The 24347-nt window shown below is 35.8% G+C and overlaps 4 protein-coding genes across 6 annotated transcripts in view; all 4 read right to left on the reverse strand.

Annotated features, from left to right (window-relative positions):
• Positions 1 to 1897, reverse strand: part of ralba (v-ral simian leukemia viral oncogene homolog Ba (ras related)) — an 11385-nt gene extending 9488 nt beyond the window's left edge. The window contains exon 1 of one of the 2 annotated variants that reach the window (XM_028436647.1): positions 1766 to 1897. The gene's annotated coding sequence lies outside the window, so the exon portion shown is untranslated. The remainder of the gene's footprint in view (positions 1 to 1765) is intronic. The other variant, XM_028436648.1, reaches the window with a different exon arrangement.
• A 1293-nt stretch (positions 1898 to 3190) lies between these two features.
• LOC114455461 (nucleolus and neural progenitor protein-like) lies at positions 3191 to 10144 on the reverse strand. Of its 2 annotated transcripts, none has more exons than XM_028436710.1 (9): positions 10042 to 10144; positions 8818 to 8972; positions 7319 to 7407; positions 7085 to 7213; positions 6152 to 6229; positions 5734 to 6011; positions 5088 to 5146; positions 4763 to 4977; positions 3191 to 3706 (listed from the first exon to the last, which is right to left on the reverse strand). In XM_028436710.1, the coding sequence occupies exons 1-9, from the start codon at positions 10124 to 10126 to the stop codon at positions 3379 to 3381; spliced, it is 1416 nt and encodes a 471-aa protein (XP_028292511.1). In that variant the 5' UTR covers positions 10127 to 10144; the 3' UTR covers positions 3191 to 3378. The 2 variants fall into 2 exon arrangements, with proteins under 2 accessions (XP_028292511.1, XP_028292512.1); XM_028436711.1 differs by having other exon boundaries at positions 3354 to 3620.
• Positions 10145 to 12230: 2086 nt separating this feature from the next.
• tex30 (testis expressed 30) lies at positions 12231 to 15203 on the reverse strand. Its single transcript, XM_028436095.1, has 5 exons — positions 15152 to 15203; positions 14819 to 15058; positions 14149 to 14200; positions 12818 to 13044; positions 12231 to 12401 (listed from the first exon to the last, which is right to left on the reverse strand). Exons 1-5 carry the CDS (start codon positions 15167 to 15169, stop codon positions 12231 to 12233), a joined length of 708 nt encoding a protein of 235 aa, XP_028291896.1. The 5' UTR covers positions 15170 to 15203.
• Positions 15204 to 16869: 1666 nt separating this feature from the next.
• Positions 16870 to 22915, reverse strand: poglut2 (protein O-glucosyltransferase 2). The gene is given in 11 exon segments (XM_028436285.1): positions 16870 to 17006; positions 17184 to 17288; positions 17361 to 17450; positions 17520 to 17729; positions 17798 to 18035; positions 18723 to 18829; positions 18831 to 18896; positions 19039 to 19116; positions 19514 to 19719; positions 20578 to 20783; positions 22521 to 22915. Coding segments are annotated over 11 exon segments (1524 nt in total). The 5' UTR covers positions 22721 to 22915; the 3' UTR covers positions 16870 to 16988.
• Positions 22916 to 24347: the final 1432 nt, after the last annotated feature.

Genomic DNA, 24347 nt, shown 5'->3' on the forward strand with positions numbered 1-24347 from the left:
ATGGTAAGATTTACAGATTCTCTCCAGGAAATTTACTTTGATCTGACATGTTTCAACTGCCAACTTTCAGTCTTCCTCAGAGACATCTACTGATTACCGGTACATCAAAGCTCGTAGGGATACATCAAAGCCATGTCAGGATCAAACTAAATTTCAAAGTAAATTTCATGAAAAAAGTCGTCAGAATAAATGAAACCATAACATATTAGAGTTTTCTTTTTATACCTTACTTTATTAGATTTGCTGTATATATACACAATTGATAAATAAATGGAATAAAATACTCAATTACCAAAATATTGTTGAGCTGCAGCCCTAGACGTCACTTAGGTGACGCTGCATAAAAACAGATTAGATACCCAAGTTATTCTTTTATGTCACCTGTGTCAAACTCAAGGCCCTGGGGCCAGATATGGCCCTTGAAAGTATCCAATTCGGCCCATAGGAGGCAGTAGAAAACATTAATTACTGTGTAAATTATAATATTACCAAATAATTCAGTTGTGTTGTGTACATCTCAAATTCACAATTTTAACGTAAAGTCACAATATGTTTAGGAGCTCACACTTTTGTCATGGTTATACCACTAGAATAAATAAATAAGAATTTAGTCATTTTTATTTAAATATTGTTGAAAGAACTCAATTTTTTTCCATAAATCTTGCAATTTCTCACAAACAATTCAAACAAAAATATTCTAAATTACACAAAATCAAGACTGGAGCACAATGATGTTAAAATTGCTCATAAATCTAGTTTAACTAAATTAAAAAATAAAGTGTCTATACGAACGGTTGCCGTACAGACAACCCCCAGTGCTATTGGTACGGGGGTCTTTGGGGTCACCAGAAATTCTTGATATGTAACTGAGGTCACGATCCAAAATTAGGATGGGAACCAATGGATTATGTGCTGGTACTGCATTGTTTCCACCATTGTTTTTATGGTGTGTGTGTGTGTAATATTATAGAAAAGTAAACAAGGGTGTGCTGCTTCACCAACACTATCCACCTCCAACACCCACTCACACTCAGTAGTGTGACAGTGTACATGTAAACATTGACTTAACTGCCGTTTACTTACACCATACACCACAAACCAGGACAATTCAATACACACACACAAAACAACTATAGAACAAATCGTTAAATTGACTGTTATTTAGATAATTAACCACTGTGTGGAAAATAAGTGCAGCAGGTATTATGATTAAGGCCATAATACAGATATTATTGACTGAATACACAGTGTAGTAGAGTTTTGGGTGTGTCAGCTTCTCAGAGCATTAACTTCTCACATTACTGTGTTTAAGTTTGCGTAGAAACACAAACATCAGCTCTATTCCATTTAATATATCCCAATTAGGACGTTTGTGAGCTCACTAATTGTTTTCATATATATATATATATATATATAAGTACAGTATATAGCATTCTTTGGTGTCGTTCTCCTTAGAAAAACAAACCAAAAATCAACACCACAGCAATACCGTGCTTACAACTGGTTTATAATTAGTTAAAATGGCGATTATAAAGGTAAAACTAGAATGAGACCAAGAAGTGCCTGAATATGTTGCAGAAACAAAAGCAGCAGCAGGTAAATACTAAATATATTAAAATAAAAAAGACAGCTGGTTCGGAGCGGTCTAATCACACTCGGATCCTGGACTTTTGAAACCCCGGGGTTTAGATGGAAACAGTTACATGTGTCACTACGTACGCTTTGTGCTTAATTTTAGTCTAATTATAAAGTAGTATGGCCTTACCACAGCTGGGTACGTGTTTCTGCCTCCGGCTAATGTTATCTCTCCGCCCGCATTAGCAGCACAGTCCGAGGCATCTCCTCGGCCCGCTTCAGCAACAAAAAAAACCCCACCTTCCGGAAACACGAACACTTATGACCGGAAATGACGTAAAATTACTTCCGGAAGGGTAAAATTGTTAAAATTGATTCCGAAAATTAACTATTAATCATTAAATATACTATGTCTACGGACTACTGAATAGGTCTCAACATATTTTTATTCCTATAACGTGTATAACTTCAGTTTACATAAAATAAACTTAAATAAATGGAAGAAAAAAAGATTTTATTTTTTTTCTTCCATTTATTTAATTTCCATTTACCCCACCCTGATCTCCTGATATGCCTTTGCTCCGATTTATATTTTTATATTCATTTATTTTAATGCCCAACTAATATGGGAGCCCTGATGCACCTTATTTGATTTGCAATATATATTTTTTAAATGTTCCTTTAAGGAACCCTATTGTGTTTTGTATTTAGTTGTTTGCTTTTGAAGAAGTTAGAAGTTGAGTTTATTATACTTATCAAGTTTGTGTTTTTGAAAATGTTGAGTAAAAAAAATAAATGAATGAATAACAATAATTAAATTCAATTTAACTATATTCAAACAGCGGCCAATTACAATTTTATATTACAAAATATAAAATTATATCAAAAATAAAACATTTTTAAATGTGCTGGTGCTGTGTTGACAATTTATATAAACAAAAATTAAAAAAATATCTAAATGAACCTCACAGTAAATCTTACATTGTTTTTTCCCCAAAAATGTTTAAGCTGGACTAAAAGACATTGTAATTTGTAAATGATCGCTATTTTACCTACTATGCTAAAGTACAACAATCCAAACATTTAATATATTGTAGTGTGGATGAGCCGTGAAATAAGGATTGCTGAAGTCTTGTCAGAAGTCGCTTTTAATTGCTGGTTATAGAGCAGGACAATCGTACACAGTGTTGTTACACACACCATCCACACTGTCAGACATGAACTAACTCCTCCTCCCGCCAACACTTAGGATACAGCCCAGAACAAGAGGAACGTTACAATCACATTCATAACTCAGGGCGGCAACACACACGGTAACACCCAACATGGCAACCCAGACATGGCAACACAGAACAAACATTAACACTGGATTCACCGGCATCACAATATGTAAGAATATATAGTACACGACAAAATTCTTTTTGTTAAACTCAAATAGATTAATTAATTATAAAACAAAGCAAAAAAAAAAAAAAAAACACAAAAAGACCTTCATATGAAAATATTTTGTTTTTATTCCAAGTATCTTTGTTTAAAATCTGAACACTGCAATAAAACATTTTCCCAATTTAATAGCTGGAACTTTTTAAAATACTGACTTATAATACTGGTTTATTTTATTCTAGTAATAGTGAGCCTTAATATACCATGTGTGACAAAACCATGGCAACAAAAAAATATTTATGCATTAAATGTTTTTGTTAACAAAACTATGCATTTTTTTTATTCTTTACATATTTAATCCATTAATACCACAGTGCGCTCAGCTGCAGCTCCTTATGTCCATCCTCCCTTTCAGAGGTTTCAATAGTGTAAAGAAGCAAATATATCATCGATCTCATCAGTGACAGAGTTGGCGTTGGGACGTCCCACTTCAAGCACAGTGTGGTTGTGTTGATGGTTTTTGACCAGCAGAGGCAGTGTTAGGTCAGCTTCTTTCCGTCTCTTTATCTGAGGTTTGCCTTTGACTCGTTTTCTGAGCCGAGACGACCTTAACCTGCCTTTGAGAATCTGAATACGGGTTCTCCAACGTGGGCTTTTTATCGCTGCACAAAAGGAGTGAAAGGTGTTTGGCGTCAGTCCTCGAGGAGACAAAGCCCAGCATACGTGGCGTCTGAACACGGGTAACTTCCTGTGGACGCAGACGATGAGAACAGAGTGTAAGAATTTATGAAGGTAGATATGTTGCAAAATGGGAGAGATTGTAGAATGTGATGTGAGCTTGTGTATGAAAAATCCACACGTTAAATTAATTTCATGTCAAAAATGATGGGAAAAATGTGAACCTGTAGACAGGGTTCAGACAAGGTTCCTACAGCTTCAGTCAAATTAAATTTAAGACTTTTTGAGACTTTTTATTGCCATTTGAAATGAAATTTAAGACCAACTTCACAGTAAACACAAATGGTGGAAAATAAGTGTCTTACAATAAAATACACACAAAAAAAACAGACTCAACTAATCAAAATCACTCAAAACACACAAGATGACAACATTAAAAAAGCCATCTATGAAACAACAAAAATAAAAACCATTAAGAAAAATCTTAAATTTACATTTCCATGTGGTTAAATGTTGCTAAAAACATGACACACATCTGCAAAGAGCCGCGCTGCACTGTTTTGTAGTTGTTTCGCGCTGCATGTAAATACATTTACTTTGAAACATGATAATGATTACAATCATACTAATTATGTGTTAAAATGTAGAAGTTTTGAAACATTGATTTAAGACATTTTAATGGTATTTAAGGCCTTATTTTTAAGACTTTTTAAGAATCCGCAGGAACCCTGTCCCTGTGTAGAATTAAAATGTAAACCCAAAGAAAATATTCACACATGCATGATCTGATATTTACACTAATATAATGACAGCTGCAAACTTGTAATCCAACTTTTCCAATCTGTCGCTACAGATGCAAAAACTACTTTTCTCGTGTGAATCTGCACTGCTTGAGTTTTGCAACACATTTTGCGAGACTTCACATTCCGATCACACATTTGTGAATATTTTCTTTGGGTTTAAATTTTAACTTTACAGGTTCACATATTTTCCCATCAATAATTTCACACGTGTGGATTTTTTATACACTCACTCACATCGTACAAGTTCTCCCTTTTTGCAACATATCGACCTTCATAAGAATTCCTTTGTGATCATGTGATCATGCAGCGGCTGTGTGTCTTACCTTAGCTTAGTATCCTCTAAACTCTTCTTCATTCTCTTGCACTTTAAATGCAGAAATGATAAAAGTTGCTCTTCTTTCTTCATCCTCTGGGATCTGCACCACTGAATCATTTCCTCTAGATGTGTGGACATGTGTGTGAAAGAAGCAGCTTTCATTGCTTGTTTTTGGAACTTTTGTATTTCAACCTTGTGCATTTCTTCTGGAACTGATTTGCCCTTAGAAACCAAAGAAAATAAACTCTGTATTAATAATGCAGCAGTAAAAAAATCAGTTAAAACACAGTAATAATTGTTACGCAAAGATTTAGTGCAATCTGTTTCCATACCTGTGTCAGGTTTTTGGAAATACTGAAAATTGGCTTCAAATTGAAATCAAAACCAACATCTGAAAGGAAAAAAGGGAACAGATATGAAACCAGTTAAAAGCAAGCACTCACAAAATCGGCCCTTTAGAGCATCTAATTTGGTAAGAACGACAGAGAAAACATTAAACATTGTGTAAATTACCAAAAATTACACTTGTGGGTTTCAGTTTGATTTTACCGTAACTGCCGTAATTTTGTTTTAATTACAAATTGGAGGAATTATTCTTTTTTAAACTTAAAATTTCCTCACAAACAATTCCACAAAATTCCCCTAAAAATGTTCACAATTATGCAATATTAAAAAAATGCATTGTTTTAGTTTTTGCAAGAAAAAACCATGCATTGCTGTAAAAATAAAACCCATTTAACTACATGTAGCGTTAACCTTTGATGACATTTCAAGATAAATGGTTAAATAAATGTATAAACTTAGAAAAGAAGGAATTTAGAAAAGAAGAAGATCCTGCAGGGACTCAAATCTGTCATTAATTGCTTGGATGTAAATATAATTTACACATGGAAGTGCAAACAAGGCCACAATAATGTTCACACCACCTAAAATATATTTGGCCCCTGAGTGAAAATGAGTTTGATACCCTTGCTCTACCTCGCTTTATAGCAACACCCAAGTCTTCTTCTTTCCTCTTCTTCTTTCTCTTGATCTCGACTTCAGCTGGAAACTTCTTTCTTTTAAGGTTTTTAATAAATGTGGGATGATTGATGAGGAAATGAGCTTCAGAAGGACCAAGGAATTCAACGAGGTCTTTGGGCAGGGAGAAGTCTGTGAGAAAAGGCATCGGGCGGCTCTGGGCCACGGCCCTGACGACGACCAGTAGCTGCTGGTAGAGAGTGGAGAGGTAGAGGAGCAAACCACGGAAAATCACCCTGAAACAGAAGCACCGGGAAGATATTCATCGTTCATAACAAAAATGTATGGATATCCAACAATAAAACTAGAAAATAAAATGCAATACCAAGATTGTATTACTACAGTGTAGTGAAGCGTTAAGAGAAAGATTTCTCACCACAGACGACTGAGCATGCTCGTTATCACCATGTTCAGAACCAGGAATTCACTCCATTTCATCTGCCTCCTCACCAACCTGAAATGTTCCTTTTATTAAGGAAAAATACAAAGAGATAAAATAGGGTGGTCCCTTTAAGATTCTCTACATCAGGGGTTCTCAAACTCGGGGTCATAAAATACTGAGAGGGGGTCGCCAGATGCCTTCAAGAAACTAAGATTATTTTTTGAACAATTTGAGCCCATTTTTGCTTATTTTTTTTTACATTTTTTCTGCAACTACACCAAACTTGCCATTATTTTAACCTATTTTCATCACTTTTTCTTGCCATATTTTTGCTCCTTTTAATGTGTTTTGGCAACATTACTTCAATTTCTGCCACTTTTCCATCAAATTTCAATGTCTTTTTTGACATTTTTGGCACTTAAAAACCCTTTCCATTATTTTTCCACCTAATATTACATATATTGACCCATTATTGTCACTTTTAACCTCTTTTCAACATATTTCATGCTCATTTTTGCCAATTTAACCACATTGACGATTCGTCATGGCCACTATTCACCATTTTAAACCAATTTTTCTAAATTTTTAAATGACATTAGGCCAACCCCGCTTGCACCCATTTCTGCCACTTTTAAGCCAATATTGACACTTATCTGTCTATTTTTGGCCACTCTAATTTGGAACTTTTAACCAATTTCTGTGGTTTTTAAAATCTCATTTCACCACCTTTTCTGGTCAGTTTTAACCCATTTTATTTGCGATTAAAACAAGGATTTACATCTTTAAGATGACTATATACTATGGCGCAACTAATAATAAACTTTATTTTTTTTTACCATGCTTAAATGAACCACTCTAAACTCTAACTTTACATCAAACATCACATGCTGAGATACTGTGTATTAGATCATCTGACAAAAAAGATACACGAATGCTTTGCTGCATCGGGTTAGCGTGCAGGTGCTCAGCCGTGAGGCTCCAAGCACTTTGAGACAAACCCACTCCAGTGTGGGCTGACTGGGAACGTCACACTCACCAGTCTTCAGGCCTAGTTTTCTACACACACACAGAGAGAATAAGTATGATTAATCTCGTCTTCTTGTTTTGTTTTTTTAAAACCTTCAATATCTTCTCAGCAGGTTTAACAAGCACACGATGTACCTCTGAATATTTTGAGGACACGCATCCGAAAGATCCACGAGAGCCACGTCAAGTTTCATGTCCTTCAGTCTGTTGATGCATTGTTCAACCTGTAACAAACACATCTTAGAATACACTACTAGAATATCACATGTGTCAGGGCAAAAATTGTTAGTTATGTTTATTAACATATTTACTCATAGACCTTATTCTTTTTAAGGCTTTAAGTTGAGACTTTTCATTTCTGCTGTCTCATGTTTTCTGCTCTCTTCTCGAGGTCAGCTTCCCAAAACACATCTTATCCCTCAGACACAGAGGCATCACACACTCACATGCCTACACACACTCACATAGTCACACATACACACCCAATACACATCCATTCATACACACAAACACCATACACGCACACACCTCCAACACTCACGACAATCAGGAGATACCAGAGAACTGGTTGTTTTGACCTAAAGAAGAAACTGTCTCTTTTCACTCTCTTCCCTCGCTCCTCCTCTCTGTCCTCTTTATCTCCCGGGGGGAAGGATGGAGGGGGACTGAGGGGGAATATACGTGATGAGTTAGAACTGGGCCACTCGATCAGCGGACGTCCGCCCGGGGCGGTAACTAATTTTGTCCATCTTTGTACTCCTTTTTATTTAGTTTTATAATAAACCTTTTTTATAAAATCATCAATGCCTCGCCTGGACTCCATCACTCAACCAGAGCAATAAATCATGCCTCCAAATGAGGTCAACCGCAAATTTGCCGTGACAACATGTAAGGGTGTCTCGATCTGATGTCACCAAAAATTATAGTTTTTATTGTAATTTTCAGGGTCTTCTCATTTATTCTATTCAAATGTAGATTTTTTTTTATGTATTTATGTAATAATAAATGGGTTAGCTTTTTTCTCATACCTACTGTTGCTGACCCTTGCTCTCTGTTTAAATATCACTTTATTAAGACTTTTCTAACATTACACGCTACAAAAAAAGTAATAGAAGTATGTATGATTCGTGTCTATACGTACCGGACCACTACGTAAGGATACAGAATTGATATCATATTAGAAGTGAAAACAGTGTATTGGGACACCCCTAGTTAGGAGCAAAGATGAACAAACTTGAAGATCCAGGTCAGGTTATGTCTATTCTGTCTCATGTCTCACCATGTAAACAATCACACTCAAAAGCATAATAAAGAACCTTTACTGGAAAACTGCCTAATCGTAAATTACGTCCATGTCAAAGTAGTTAAACTGAAGAAAAAAAATACTAGAATAACAAAATCTTGGGTTGATTTAATCTATTAAAAGACAGTAGAATAGATTCACTAAAAGATAAAATAATAATCTAAAGTTTTCCAACAAGGCAAAAATCTTCTTCATGCACTTAACTTTTAGCACGTTTGTACATTCACACCCAGCTCTAACTAATTGTAATCTCTCAGTGTATTTCCACATCTGTAACTAAACAACACAATATAAATCAGGCATGTATGAACTTTAAGGAGGTCGTACCGACCTGTTTGACGCAGTTGAACGCCTTGTTGCCTCTGAAGCTGTTGTTGAGGAAGTAAAGCAGCTCGTACAGCACTCGTACCTCCGTTTGAAGCATCTCGCTGCAGATGAGCCTCTGGACCCTCCCCATTTCCACCATTAGGGCTTTAATGTTTTTATCTACATGAGAACACACATTAACACTTTTAAACTGTAGATTAAACTGTACAATTGGCATTTTATATATGTATATTTATATTGTTTTTAATAGATGTGGCTTGTATAATATATATTGTTTGTATATCTGGAGCTGTGACAAAAATTATTTCCCCCTGGGATTATTAAAGTATTTCTGATTCTGATAAACTGTACTTCAGGCAACTGGCGGCCACATTTGGCCATCGGCCCCAAAGTAAACGCACAAAATGACTCCAAAAAAACACAAAATATGAATTGAAGAATAAATTAATTTCCAAAATTACTTATGAAAAACACACGCAAGACGACAACAAAAATGCACAAATTAACTGAAAAATATACATTAAATGAAAACAAAAATAACATCAACATGTAAAAAAAAACATAACACACTTAACAATAACAAATACACACAAAATGAAAAATCAGAATACAAAAAACTGAAAAATATATATGAAATTTTAACAAAATAACACGAACTTGAAAAAAAAAAAAAAAAAAAAAAAAAAAAACACAAAACAATAACAAATATACACAAAACTAAAGAAAAGAATACAAAAAACTGAAAAATAAACAAAACAACAACGCAAACACCCAAAATAACTCCAGGAACACCCAAGACGACAACAGAAATAAGAAGGAAAAAAAAGTGCAACGATACACAAATGACACAAAAAAAAAGCAAATTGACAACAGAAATGCAACAAATGACAAAACAATATATATATATATATATATATATATATATACAAAATGACCACCAAGGACACGCAAATCCCTTGTTCCTTCCTGTATTACAGGTCATTATTCTATTACTGACATTAATGTTGATCACGTGGCTCTGAGGTTTAACAATCACATTTTTGTGGGCCACACTGTGATAAAAGTTGTCCATCTTTAGTTTACTGTAGCTTCATGAAATCAAATACATTCCCTACGCAGCCCCACGTGGACTCCATGCACCTTGTATAATGACGATAAAATGCGATAAATCATTATTATTATTAATAAAGTCTGTTAGCCCGGTTGTCTCCGGTGAGTTCATGCTAACCTGTCTCAGAGGTAAACGGGACACGAACAATGGAAATAGCGCTGGGAAACGGGATGTTTACGTAGTTCCATAGAGCCGCTGCCATGCTTCTGTTTGAAGAAAAGCGTCATATATACGGAAGTACTTTCGTCCAATCGCGTGTCTTCTTCTTCTTCTTCTAATGGTTTCCGGCAGGCTGTACACTAAAAAAAGCGTAATGCTGCCCTCTTCTGTTCACTTAGAGTCACTCCATTTTAGATTCTCAAATAGAGGTTGGTAGATTGTAGATATCTCACGACTGCCTTATCTATTAAAATCGACTCTGCTCTTGATGCAAATATTGACTTTATTGAAAACACTGTCAGCCCAAGAGTTGAAAGTTCTTTAAATAACGTTCCCCTTTCAGCAGAATAACATCCACAGGCCAATAGAACGTGGGAAATAGTCTCAAGTTGACCACACTGACATAATCCATCCGGATGTTTGCCTATTCGATTTAAATATGCAGCTAGTCCACAATGCCCCAGTCTTAATCTGGTTAGCTTAACTTGATTTGATCGGCAAGTTGCCCACAGGAGTCTAGTGCCCTGCACACAAGGTTGACACTTAAAATAATGCCTCCCTCTAGTCTCATTCTCCCACTCCCTTTGCCATTGCTGATACACTGTAACTTTGAAAACACTGACACACTCAGCCTTCCCCAATCGGACCACATATTCAATTTCCGTCTCGAGAAGAGCCTTCTTTGCTAGCCTATCAGCAGCTTCATTCCCCACAATACCTGCATGAGATGGGATCCAGGAAAAAACAATACTAGACCCCATCAACTCTATCCGGTGAAGGCAACACAAAATCTCTACCACAGTATCTATCCTAGCCCCGGAGGGATGGTCAGAAATTGCCTGCAAGGCAGCCATGGAATCCGAATATATATACGACATCTCAGGTTTATTTCGTTCAATCCAATCTAAAGCCCACCTAATGGCTAACAACTCAGTCGTGAACACAGATACATAATCAGATACACGCATACTTTTCCCAATTTCATAATTCATAATGTAGACTCCAAGACCGGCTTTTCCTGATCTCGGATCCTTAGACCCATCTGTAAAAATGTGACAGGCCGTTTCTTTATTTAGAGCCACAAATTCATTTACTTGGCCAAAAACAAAACTCTTATCCAGCCCCAGCATGCCCAATTGAACGTCCGGCTCTGGCAAAAGCCAGAATGAGACAGCAATCGCGTGTCAGTAAATTCTTCTTCGTTATAATATTATTTCTGGCAGCGTAAATGCTACAATGTACATTACTGCCCTCTACTGGTTCCTCACTTGGCTACATCTTCTTATGCACTCCAGCGTCTTCTTTTTTTATTTCGTTTTCCGTCAAAAAAAAGGTGCAGACTTTTATTTTATACCGGAAACGCACGCACCGTTTTTATTTGGTCTTTTTTAGTCCAAATGATCAAAGCTTTTACTTTTTAGTGGGGGGATTGATAATTATAGTAACATTAAGAAAATATTTTGTTTATCTTATTGGTTTAAAACGTTTTATATATTTCTGTAATTAATTTAAACAATCCATAAATGTGTGTGAATTAATGTAAATAATAATTAGTATAAAGACACAATTTGTAAATATGCTCCGGAATGCAAAAAGTGGCTGATCAGTGACGCTTTAATACGAGATAATAAAGACATTTAATAGAATTTAAAAAGTAGGAACAATAAGTTGATGTGGTTAAATTAGCAAAACAAAATAAGCATGGATTTTGGCGAAAAGAGCTTAAAGGTGACAATAATAGGTCAATATATGCCACATTAGGTGGGAAAAAGGATTTCTAAGTGCCGAAAATGTTTTGAAAGTGGAAAAAATGTGCAGGTATGGTAGAAATGTGAGTAATATAGTAGAAATGCATTAAAATGAGCAAAAATATGGCAAGAAAAAGTGATGAAAATAGGTTAAAATATGGTGAGTTCAGTGAAGTTGCAGAAAAAGGCTAAAAATAAAGGAAAAACAGGCTCAAATTGTTCAAAAAATATTCTTAGTTTATTGTGATCCAAAATGGGGTCCTGACCCCAAGGTTGAGAACCCCTGTTCTAAGGGAGGATCTGCCAGAGCCAAAGCAAACAGTTGCAGACATAAACATCTAGATAGAGATAGAAAAATACTGCTTTATTTACCAACACAAACACATGATAAATAATACATTATTCTGTGCTGTCTTTCTGCTCGTGGAGCCATTTGATGACTTTTAAATTGACTTCTTCCAGCACTGAAGACTCAGACCTTCCCTTCACTGTCAGACCATGACTTCCTCCCTGAAGCCAGAGAACGTCTGTAGACGCCTTCATTTCTTTTATGGTTCGGTTAAACAAAGCCTGTGAGGGGAAGGAAAACATCAGTGCTTTATCAGGCAACACCAGGGTTTTTTTTTTAAAACATTTTTTAAATTTTTGGAGCCATCTTTTCATTGAAAGAAATCCCAAGTCACACCAACCCAAAAATGAAACGTTGCAGCCTATATTAACAATAAACATCAAAGCGCCTTGAATAGGAATCAAATGAACACAAAGAAAGAAGTTTTTTTAAAATAATCTTTCATATTTCTTCTTTCAAATAAAAAGTGCAATTAACAATCTTTATCTTATGTTTGTGTGATATGTCATATACTGTATACAAGTAATATTACATTGATATAATATTGATAGAAAAAATACAGGATTTTTTTAAATTATAACTTAGATTCCACACTCCTATCCATCAGAGGAACATAATGTGGGATGGCCTTGGTCACCTGATCACACATGTTGTCGTCTGTTCCCGACACAAAGAGCACACGCACACGCTCAGACAGCATCCTCAGGTCTTCAGTGCGCTGTGTGTGTTTGTGCGTCTGTCCTGGGGGGTGCAGGGGGAAGGAGAGGCAGATCACACCCTGGACTAGTGCGTCATCCTCGGATTCATCAGTCATCATCAGCTGCCTGGCAAGAGCCACAGCAGCACGACATCCCATAGATCTGCCTGGGAATGAGTCAGTGTTTACGTCTGTATACGGTTATTGTTGTCATCGTAGGAGTTCTTATTATTTTTCTTCCTTAACTCCTTCGTCGTGGAACTCCTCCTCGGCTACTAATGCAGCACTAATGACACATATGTCATCTCATAGGGGCAATGTCAAGGATGTGCAGTCAACCTTTTTTGGAGCCAAAAGCTCAAGGTCAGGGTCAAGGTCACGCCAAGTGTCAAAAAACAATATTTTCCATATCTCTACAAAAATTTATTGTACAAGTTTGATGCTTACATTTATGAAAATGTCATCTCAAGTGTAGTATTTTATTTAATTGGACCAAAGCTGTATGACCTACTAGTCATACAAGTTCATGAAGTCACAAAAACAAAAAAACAATATAACTTGGCCACAAATTGAGATCCAGTGCTCAGACTGGTACCATTGAACAACAGTTCCTTTCAATGTGTGACCTTGACCTTCGCTCAAGGTCATATTTAAGGTCAAGGTGAGTCTTTTTCTGCATTATTACTTTCAGTTTAATTAGTAAAAAGAACAAACTTGTCAACAAATCCAGATACAGCTTGTCATTATTGCCATTTTTTTCAAATTGCCAAATACGTATTGGCCTTGCAAATACAGATCTTGCCTAGTTTACGACACATTTAAAAGCTTTGAGACATGTAATACACAATAATAGTCATTAGGGGTGTGGCGATCAATCAATCTGGTTCGCCATATGTCAATTGGTAAAGCCACGATCCAATCAAATCGATGGAAACTCAAGCTATGGATCAACATCGTCAGTGAAATACAGCTCAGGTCTTTTATCTTTTCGTTAAAAAAGAAGGATTTTTATTTAAATTCTGAAATGTTTCAACTTTCAGCAATAAAATTGTCAAATAAAATAGATATTGCTTGGTATTTGTTTTCCCCATTTTTATGTGAAATGTAAGAGATTGTGTTAAATGGGTATATAATTTAATTTACAATATTGTATTGAATCAAATCAAAATCAGATCGTACCGTTGTTCAAAGAATCGATATATCGTATTGTTGTGAAACTGCACCTCTAATGGTCACATGTGGTATTTTGAGTGTTTGTTATTGTTGCTTACCTCCAAAAAACACCTGTTGGATCATTAACTTCTCATGGGACCTCAAGTATTCCTATAAGAAAAACCAGGAAACAAATGCAATAAAGAAATAATCCAGACAATGAATGAGTAGATATAAAAATAATAAAGTACTAATTTTACAGCTGCCAAAGTGGTAACAATTTTAATGATAAACTGGTGTTTGTTTGTTTGGTTAGCAGGAGTACGTCCACTCAAAAGTACAACGTGAATGTTGACAACATTTTAACCTCTGGCCATGGAAGATTCCATTAAAATTTGGAGAAGATCCAGATTCATATACTTATTCTGGATACAAAATTGAAAAAATCCCTATTGTTCAACGTTGGTGAACATTAAAAAATTCATATCTCGGTTTGTAATTGAAAATTGACTAAATTATGTCGGGTTGGTTCCTCAAGTATCACACTGAGTTTCATCAGGATCAGACCTGGATTGAGCAATTCATCATTTTTTCCCCTTTATTTAATTAAGGTTGTCCTTACATTTGGACCTATTGTATAGATATTAATGGAGATACATTTCCTCCAAGTCTTCATGGCACAATGATCTAGATCACTGATCCAGAAACATAAGTGACAAAATCTGGTAAAGAGATTTGATCCACAATCTAAAAGTTCCTCATTCTCATGGGTCAGTTTGTTTTACGCACCCACACAGCCCGGTAGGCCTTCACTCTATAACCCAGATTCAAACCCTTGCATGTAAATCTGAGGCAGATGAAGCCCTGTGATGCCAGGTATTGAGCCAGAGACACCAGGTGGATGAAGTTCATGTCTCCTCCTGCTCCGTGCGTCAGAATCACAGCCGTACGTGGTGACGTCACTGCGGCCGGGACTGACAGGACGGCGTCCAGTGGTTTTTTAACGCCGAACGGTACCTGCACGCGTTCCTACGAAACGACATTAAATTAAGTATTAGATAAGTATTTTTCAAAGTTTTAAAGTGTGTATGTGTAGTGATAAACAGTTATTAGAGTACAAACCTCTTCTAAAGTCTCCATTCATTTATCCCGCCTGTGGTTTCTTCACTGAAATCTAAAACAGACCTGATTATGTAACAGCGACACTCACTGGTAGGAAGAAGAACTGCAGCTTCAATAAACCAATACTGTACCCTTAATCAGTGTTTACTGTTAGATAACATATATATATATATATATATATATTTACAATATATTTATTGTAGGTCAAAAACACAATTTAACATTTACTTTAGGCTTTTAGTCACTTTCACGTTTATTTGGCTGTTTGTGAAGTGGATGCAGTAACACATTACTGACACCAGAGGGAGCCACATACTGACGTTTCCCCCCTTTAACAATCACTACTTTTAATCCAAATTTTACTCATGCTAACACAAATATTAAAAAATTGAATTATATTTATGCTACAGATTTATTTTTGAAAGAAAGAAGTTTTTTCATCTAATAAAAAAATTACTAAAATGGGACTTTTGAGCAGGTACCTACCGTAAATCACTTTCTATAGTTTTTGTGTTACTAAAGGAAAAATAAGAGGGGTAAAAAGGTTAAACTTTTGTTAGAAAAACAGAAGGAAAAAAAGAGCAAATAACTTAATAATTATCAGGCACCCAATGTTTTTGGTCCCATGTACCTGTTTTTCCTCCCTGTCATATAATGTATTTGTATCTACAGGTTTGTCTGAACTCTACCCTGCATCATGTCTAAAATTAACCTCTGATTTAAACTTTTTATTTCTGACGTTTTGGCTTTTTTAAAAAAAATAAAAATACCTTTTGATGTATTTTCAATGAGTTGTTCCACAATTAATTATTGATGGATTAGGAAAATGTCTGTGTGCATGTAAAAAAAATTGTCCTATAATGCGGGAAATTAAAGTAACAAATGTTTCTTTTTCGAGAATTAAAATTAGTCAACAGAACAAAGTAAAACTCAGAGTGAAAGCATTTTTCAGTGTATAAATTACAAAATAATTCATAAATTCATTGAAACTCCAAAGTATTTGCAGTAGTTTACCATTTTTCTGTTCATAAATCACATTACTGCAGTCACTAAATGTTAAAAGAATTTTCAGTTTGTATAAAATATGCAACAAATTGCCACAAATAACTTGAAAAAAATGTCACAAAATGTCCTAATTTTGTATGCAAACAAGGGCACAATACAGTTAAAATTGCTTTTTTTTCTCCAATGAAAATATGCAGCCCTCCTATGCTTAAACTTCTCCAAATGTGGATGAAAATGAGTTTAATACCCGTTTTCTAGGATCTGGCATCTAACATAAACGGCGCTTCTCATTTCTGCCGTCTCCACTTCCTGAGTGCATAAGTCTCACCTGTGCAGCCCTTTTAATAGCACAAAGTGCTGGAAATAATGATTTGAAAGCATATTAAAAACAAAAAAAAACTTTAGTCACATTGTAAGCACAACAGCGTTGGTAACAGTGACCTTTTACCGACTGAATCTTGCACACGCGTTGTTGAAATATCAGAAAAATTAATAATCAGAACTTCTTGCAAATCCATATTTTTAACAATATTATTACATTTGCATTTAACTTATATTTTACTGTATTATATCTGATGAAAAAGCTGATTTTTTAAAATGCAAGCCTTGATAAAGTTCATTATTTTTTTTTTATTCTCAGTGTAAAAAAGATGTTAGGACCATAATAGGTAAAGTTCTCTCTGAATATTTGAAAATAATCACAAAATTACAAAAGCAATAATATAAATTTAATAAAATATCACAGTAATATATATTTATGTTGCAGTCATACATTGAAGTCACATTAATATTTGGCATTATTTATAATAATGAAGTATTTCATGGTGAGCAGTTAGAGTTCATCTCTCTCCTGTGAAAACACACAAACATAAAATCAACAGTTAGATAAGATGGAAATGATTTGTTTACAGTAGCTTTAGTGTAGGTTAAAAAAAAAAAAACACATTTATTTTAGGCTGGTCCCTTTTACGTTTATTTTTTAAGTGGATGAAGTGGCACACTAGTGTTTTATTCCCTTTGTCCTCACCTGTGTCCTGTGGCAGGAACATGGAAACAGGTCATCAGTTGGCTGCTCTACCAGCTCCATACCTTCTCTAACCTTTGGTTCTGAGTTCTGGAGTCCAGCGTACTCCTACCAGAACAAACACACTGTAATATACTGTAACTACCATCATATTTACTATGATTGACTCAGATATACTACCTTCAACAGTTTGTAGTAATAACAGAATATCTTGTCTCCCATTAGATGATTGCGTGCAAACTGCTGACCTGCAAGTGCGATCTTCTTCACCTAAACCACACCACATTATTAGAATTAATAAGATCACATGATCAAAAACCACACTGTTGTCTTCATCACCTCCTCATCGTGGTCTCGAGCCCACTGGATCTTCTCCAGCAGGTCTTTAAGGTCCGTCCTGAGGGGAATGTAGTGCTCCCAGGGTCTGAGCTGGTTGTAGAAGTGTTCGTAGTAGGTGGAGTCCTGCTTTAGGACCACACTGTCTCCAGCCAACAGGTACGGCAGGCGATAGGCTGCTACAGTCCCATCCACGTTTATCTGGTATTTGTACTGGAGAAAAAAAAAAACACACATCAGGCAAAGTTGATCAAATCAATAGAGCGTAGTTCACGTCTCACCTTAAAGAAGTCAAAGAAGGACACGTGTTTGACCAGAGGCCCGTAGAGGCTTTCATCGTGTTTGAAGAAGAAGAAGTTGGTGAAAGCAGCGTCTACGGTCTCTGGATGAGCTCTGGACAGTTTGACCAGCTCCAGACGCTCCTGACAGCTGTCACGCCCCCTCCAGAACGCTGTGGAGTTCTTTTCTGACCACGGTGGTCCCGTGTTGGCCTGGACAGACATCATGTCCAGGCTCACCCTGTTTGTAAAAGGAGAGAAGACTTTTGTTTAGAAAGATTATCATTGTTAGGGTTTCATTTATTCAGATGACTTTTTTCAGAAAATTTACTTTAATCTCTTGACATGTTTCAACTGCCAACTGTCAGTCTTCCTCAGAGGCATTTACTGATTGCTTTCAGTAGATGGGTTGAAAATGATAAAAAAGGTGGTGAAATAGGATTTTAAGAACCACAGAAATTGATTAAATGTTGCAAATTAGAGTGGCCAAAAACAGACAGAAAAAGTGATAAAAATGGTTCAAAGTGTCAATATTGGCTTAAAAGTAGGAGCAATTAGTTTGAACTGGCAAATAATGGGCATGACAAATCATCAATGTGGTTAAACTGGCAAAACTAAGCATGAAATATGGTGAAAAGAGGTTAAAAGTGACAATAATCGGTCAACATCTGCTACATTAGGTAAAAAAAAGTGGTGGAAAGGGTTTAAAAGTGCTGAAAATCTCTTCAAAATGGAAAAAAAATGTGCAGGAAAGGCTTTGAAATTTGACTAAAAAGTGGCAGAAATTTAGCAAAAATGCATTAAAAGGAGCAAAAATATGGCGCTAAAAGAAGTGATGAGTTGCATCTGGCGACCCGTTCCCAGTGTCTCGTGACCCTAAGTTTCATACAGATTTTTCTGAACATGTGAGGATGTATTGAGCCATTACCGGCCCATTGTCTCCAGCACAGACTCGGTCAGGTCGTAGGTGGGCATGACAATGTCTCTGGTGTTGTTGGAACCACACCAGGAGAATATCGGGTGGATCTTCTCCCCAGGTTTTTTTCTTCTCCAGCGGCCAGTCGCCCAGATTAACAAAGAACTCCACATCTGGGAGCCGAACCTGGATAAAAATCATATTATATAACTCATATTGCTAAATTAATTGATTATTCGTGCAATAATCAAATAACATGAAACAGGTGATGAAGAAGTGAGACATAAACAATACTTTGTGTCATTTGAAGATACCTTTTAAAGCTTACCTTCCTGGTGAGAGACAGCAGAATGGCGTCCATGAAGATCCTAAAACCAACATGTTCCCCAAAGGTTTGAATGTAGACCTTCAAATACCAGACGCAGGGAAAAAAAACCACATTTGGTTTTCCATCATTTCAAAAAGGAAAATGATAATAATTTTGAAGCTAACAAGTTAAACAAGATTTTTTTTAAGCAATTCTTACTGAAAGAAAATATCAACACACATTAGGTTTTCATTTAATACAGTTCAAACAGTTTGTAAGAAAGTTGTAAGAAGAAAATACATTAGTTTTAACAATTTGTGACAATTTCAATAAAAGAATAATAAACATTTTGGACTCATTTGTTTTTGTATGTATTGAAATTGAAATGTGCATCATTACGTCCTAATGTTTGATTTGAATTTGTTTTTTTTGGTTTAGTTTTTTAACATTGGGATTGAAATGGAATCGTTGGTTGAGTGTTTCCTTACACCCCTACCTTATTGTCTTTGATGGTGTAGTGGCAGAGGCTTTGTCGCTGTCCAAACCTCTGTGGTATTTCTTGTGCGTTCTGGTCCAGGTGGATACTGGGGTAGAGGGACAGGTCGCTGTCTATCTGAGGGAAGGACTGAGGACAGTGCATGTCAGCCTCCCATAATAAACCACTGGGCTGGGGACACTGGCAGCCCTCGTGATACACTGACCCTGTGGAGGAGAAGTGTTGGTTAATAAAAGAAAGTCTGTCATAAACAGGGTGGGAAGACTGTAGGGCTGGGCGATATCGACCATAATTCATATTTCAATATTTTTTCCTCAAAATGGTGAAATATACTGTATGATGTAAATCTTGATCATTTTATTTCAAATAAAGTCTTAGTTGAAAGACTATTCTGGGGTAAATTTGCTGACGCAAAATGCCACACAGGGTACACTAGTGGCCCCAAAAGTAAATGCACAAAATGACAAGCCAAAAATACACAAATTAACAGAGAAAAACACAAAAGAATAACACTAATACTTAATAGGACAAAACACACAAAATGAGAAAAAAAAATGCACAATGGGACAACAAAAAAAAACATGAAAGAACAACAAAAATACACAAAAAAAAACTTACAAAAATGTACAAACAAATGGGGAAATACACAAAAAAACAACAAAAATACACAAAAGGACACACACAAAGAGAAAAAATGCACAATCGGACAACAGAAATACACAAAAGAACAAAGAACTAAGAACAACACACATACCAAAAAATACACAAAAGGAGTCAGAAACACACCAAAAATTAACCCCCAAAATATTAAAAAAATACATACGACAACAAAATACACAAAAGGAAGAAAAAAATACACAAAAGGACATTTATTAATGAACAGCTGCATAATATGTGTCACTTTTGGCTTTTTCTGTAGTGTGGCTTGTAAATGGGAAGGTCTCAGATATCCATCTTAATGTGCTTTTCATGTTGTTGACTCCTGAAGCAAGTATATACTCAATACATCTTGAATCTTGATATATTGCCCAGCCCTAGATGATTGTGCTGGTTTGTGCTCAAACCTTCCAGAATAAACGGCGACTTTGCAACGTGGGAATTCTTGAGCAGAACGTGGATGTGGAGGTCACGGTAGGTGGCGTACATTCTGTAGCGGACCAGGAATGAACCATCTTGGCGATCCAGGACTTGGATCCAAATCCTGGTGAAAGGCTCGACGGGGGACGTGATCTTCACTTCAAAGGTCTTCTCACCAGGTGATGAGGTGAAACTGGGACAGGAAAACTGTTGTGTTTCATTTTCATTTTCAACACTTGAATAAGAACCAGTGTCTCCTTTTGCTTCCAGGCCTTCCAAGACAACAACAACAGCGTCATTTTCCCATCGTAAACATAAAGGAAACAGAGACGCGTGAGTGGAAATGATACCTGTAGACACTCTGAATGGGTCTTTGTAGCTACTTCCTGAATGAGCTCTCACATATTTGTGCCCGAGGCGCACACTTTTATGCCTGGATTCTTCTCCATTGATACCGTAGGTGTCAAAGCTGAGCCTTCAGACAATAATACCACCACCTGTCTGATGATTCTTTTACCTTCTACCCTGTAAATTAATGTTGCCGTGCTTGTTTGGTACAAACCATGATTGTGAAAATATAGCAAAAAATCAGGAAGAGGAAAAGAAATGAATCAGTGAGGTGTTGAGGGGAATGAGCTTTTGTTACAGCCAGACAGTTTTTTGTTTTGTTTTGTTTTTGTCATCAAAAACTATTACATTAAATACACTAAGTAAGTTAACAGTGTATAGGTAATACACTATAACTATTAGGGGTGTGTATTGCCTCGCATCTGGCAATACAATTCATATCCCGATACAATACAATATATCCCGATATTAAAGTATGAGCCAATTTTTTTTTTTTTTTTTTTTTAATGACTTAAGAAACAACTAATCTGTAAATGTGTACACCTTCATGAGAACATAATGTATGAAATACATTTTATTGGCATATTTTACACTCAAAACATTGGCGATAACATGCCAAAATAACATACAATCTTTGACTTTAGTGCAACATGACTGAGGTATATGCCTAGAACAACAAATAAATGCAGAACGTTAGTACTTTCTTTTTAGATTTTATTGAAAAAACACAAGCTGGTCAACATGCCCAGTTTTCAGTGCTTCTTTGTGCAGCTACAATGTCTCCTGCAGTGGAAAAGACTTTCCTGGTTAAATAAAGGTAAACATTTTTTTTTTAAAAAATTGATTCAATTCGGCGATATACCGCAACGTAATATCGCGATATATTGCAGAATCGATTTTTTTCCCAACACCCCTAATAACTATTATAATTTAGTTTTATTTAACATAAATTTGTTTTTGTTAAAGAACTAGACATCATCCTATTTCCTCTCTTTCAAATATTTAATATTCATTTTTGTTTTGTGTCGCTTGCTCTGTTTTTCTCAATACTCACATTTTAGGGATTAATCAATAAATATGTTTCAAATTGTAAACCAAACCAGACGAGTCCTCTTAATTTGGATATTTTAATTACTCAATAATGACGTCAAATAATTTAGCAGGGAATATAATTAATAATCAGTAATAACCGAAAATCATTATTTGATTTTAAAAAAAAATAATTAAAGAATCGGTTTGTAATCGAATTGAGACTTCAATAATCAGAATCGAATCGGGATTTGGGATGACTATTTAGCCCTGTCGTTGATTGAATGTGATCAATAAAAAAACCAACTTATCTCATAATTAAGGTAAGAACGTTTAAGAAACCCTATTGTTAATTGTTTTATTTTGTAAGCTGTTTGTTCTCCCTTAAAAATCTGAAAAATCAAACTTTAGTAACCTCTTATGTTAACTGCCTTCCCTGGGTTGTTTGTAATAACCATGTAATAAATGAAGCTAATTATAGGGGGGAAATGCATTAAACTAATGTTAGCAGTAATAGTAGAAGTACTTTAAGGCATGACATAAAGTTACTTACTTTTTCCCTGAGCTGTCCACAGTCTGGATGTAGAAGAACCGAGCAGGGAGGACAATATTAGGCTCCAGACCGGGTCCCCACACTATGGTGTTAGCGCCACTGGGCTCCGAGCTGGTCCCGGTCCCGGTGTCCTGCAGTCCGCCCACGGACACCCAGAGCAGCAGCAGCCGGCAGAAGAAGAAGCCATGTCCCGCAGACATAACGGCGACAAACACCCGGTAACGTTTCTGCTTCACCGACCACACTCTCCCATAGCCGGTCAGAGGATACCAACTCTCCTAAAGTGTTCCCGGTAACGTTTTTCTGTGCATTTGCCACGTTTCATTTGGACAGAGGACAATTAGCATTAGCATTAGCATAGCAGGTCCAGCAGTGTAAGAACAGAGGGGCGGAACCCCTCTGGTGTGTCTACCATCTAGAAATCTGATTGGCTTGTGCTGACTCCTTCGCTCCCCGATTGGCTAAAATATTTTAAAACCAAAGTTTGATTGGTCAGGTACAGTTAGCGCAATAATTATGATAATATGATGATGAATATGAATAATAAAAAATATTAGAGTGATTTGGAAATATACTGTGATATTAACACACACACACACACACACACACACACACACACACATATATATATATATATATATATATATATATATATATATATATATATATATATATTGTGATGCCGGTAAATCCAGCCTTAATGTTGTTCTATGTTGCCATGTCTGGGTTGCCACGTTGGATGTTTCCGTGTGTGTTTGCCGCCCTGAATTAATGACATGGAACTCATCAACTGGTCATTGAGCGCCATTGACAAAATCTTCACGACGAGGCAATTGCTACAATGCTTCATTAAAACGTTAATGAAAAGATGAAATTATGAAGAAGATGAGAATGTTTGACAAGGAAAGAAACGAGGTTTGATGTAAAATTATCTTTGTTCAAATCAGGGGACGGATCTGGATAAGCATAATGCTTTTTTCCGTCGCCCTTTCCGGCATGCAAAAGGACAAAAAACAAAACAAAAAAAATAAATAAATAAATATTTATTTTTTTGCTCTGAATGTCAAAATGAATTTCTGTGATTGCAACCATGTCGGAAATGAACTGAATAAATAAAATAAATAAATGTATGTGATTGTGACGTTTCCTTTTGTTGTGTCCTCACTCTCGTGTTAGTTCGTGGTTGGCGGGAGTAGAACGAGGATTAATAAGTGTGGGCGGGAGGAAAAGGAGTGTGTTAGTTCATGTGCTGACAGTGTGGATGGTGTGTAAGAGCACTGTGTGCGATTGTCCTGCTCCCTTGTTCAGCAATAAAAGGCGAATTCTGACAAGACTTCAGTAACCCTTATTTCACGGCTCATCCACACTACTATATATATATAATATAGTACTATACATACTATATTACTATACTATACATACTATACTATAATATATATATATTCAATTTATATTACTGCTGTTTTTCACTTTTATTTATTTTTCTGTTGTTATTTTATACAATTTTTTAAACTCTATTTATTGTTTAATGGCTTAATGAGGAACTTGGGAACATTATTTTGTTATGTACATATTATGCACATAATGACAATTAAAAAGCCTTGATTCCTTGAATCATTATATATATAATGTTGATATTACTAGAGTAAATGTATTACAAAAAAAGAAATTAAATGTACTATATTTACATAATGATACAATATTATCGAAATACAATAACACAATTATTATAAATTAAAGTACTCCAAAAACCTCCACATGTGATTGGCTCACATACCATGTGACTCTAAGGAACATAAGCATGTTTTAAGGATAGATAAAAGGACT

This window comes from Gouania willdenowi, chromosome 21 (assembly GCF_900634775.1).
Source record: "Gouania willdenowi chromosome 21, fGouWil2.1, whole genome shotgun sequence".
In the NCBI taxonomy this organism is placed as follows: Eukaryota; Metazoa; Chordata; class Actinopteri; order Blenniiformes; family Gobiesocidae; genus Gouania; species Gouania willdenowi.

What these genes read in the sequence shown, in the direction of transcription:
- LOC114455461 (XM_028436710.1), bottom strand. Translation starts at nt 10,126, where the DNA reads ATGGCAGCGGCTCTATGGAACTACGTAAACATCCCGTTTCCCAGCGCT. An exon ending in CCCGTTTACCTCTGAGACAG is followed by an intron (nt 8,973 to 10,041) that starts GTTAGCATGAAC and finishes GTTCTCATGTAG; the next exon opens with ATAAAAACATTAAAGCCCTA. An exon ending in GGGTGTTGCTATAAAGCGAG is followed by an intron (nt 5,147 to 5,733) that starts GTAGAGCAAGGG and finishes TTTTCCTTTCAG; the next exon opens with ATGTTGGTTTTGATTTCAAT.
- tex30 (XM_028436095.1), bottom strand. An exon ending in AGGCCTACCGGGCTGTGTGG is followed by an intron (nt 14,201 to 14,818) that starts GTGCGTAAAACA and finishes TTTTTCTTATAG; the next exon opens with GAATACTTGAGGTCCCATGA. An exon ending in ACGACAACATGTGTGATCAG is followed by an intron (nt 12,402 to 12,817) that starts GTGACCAAGGCC and finishes TTCCCCTCACAG; the next exon opens with GCTTTGTTTAACCGAACCAT.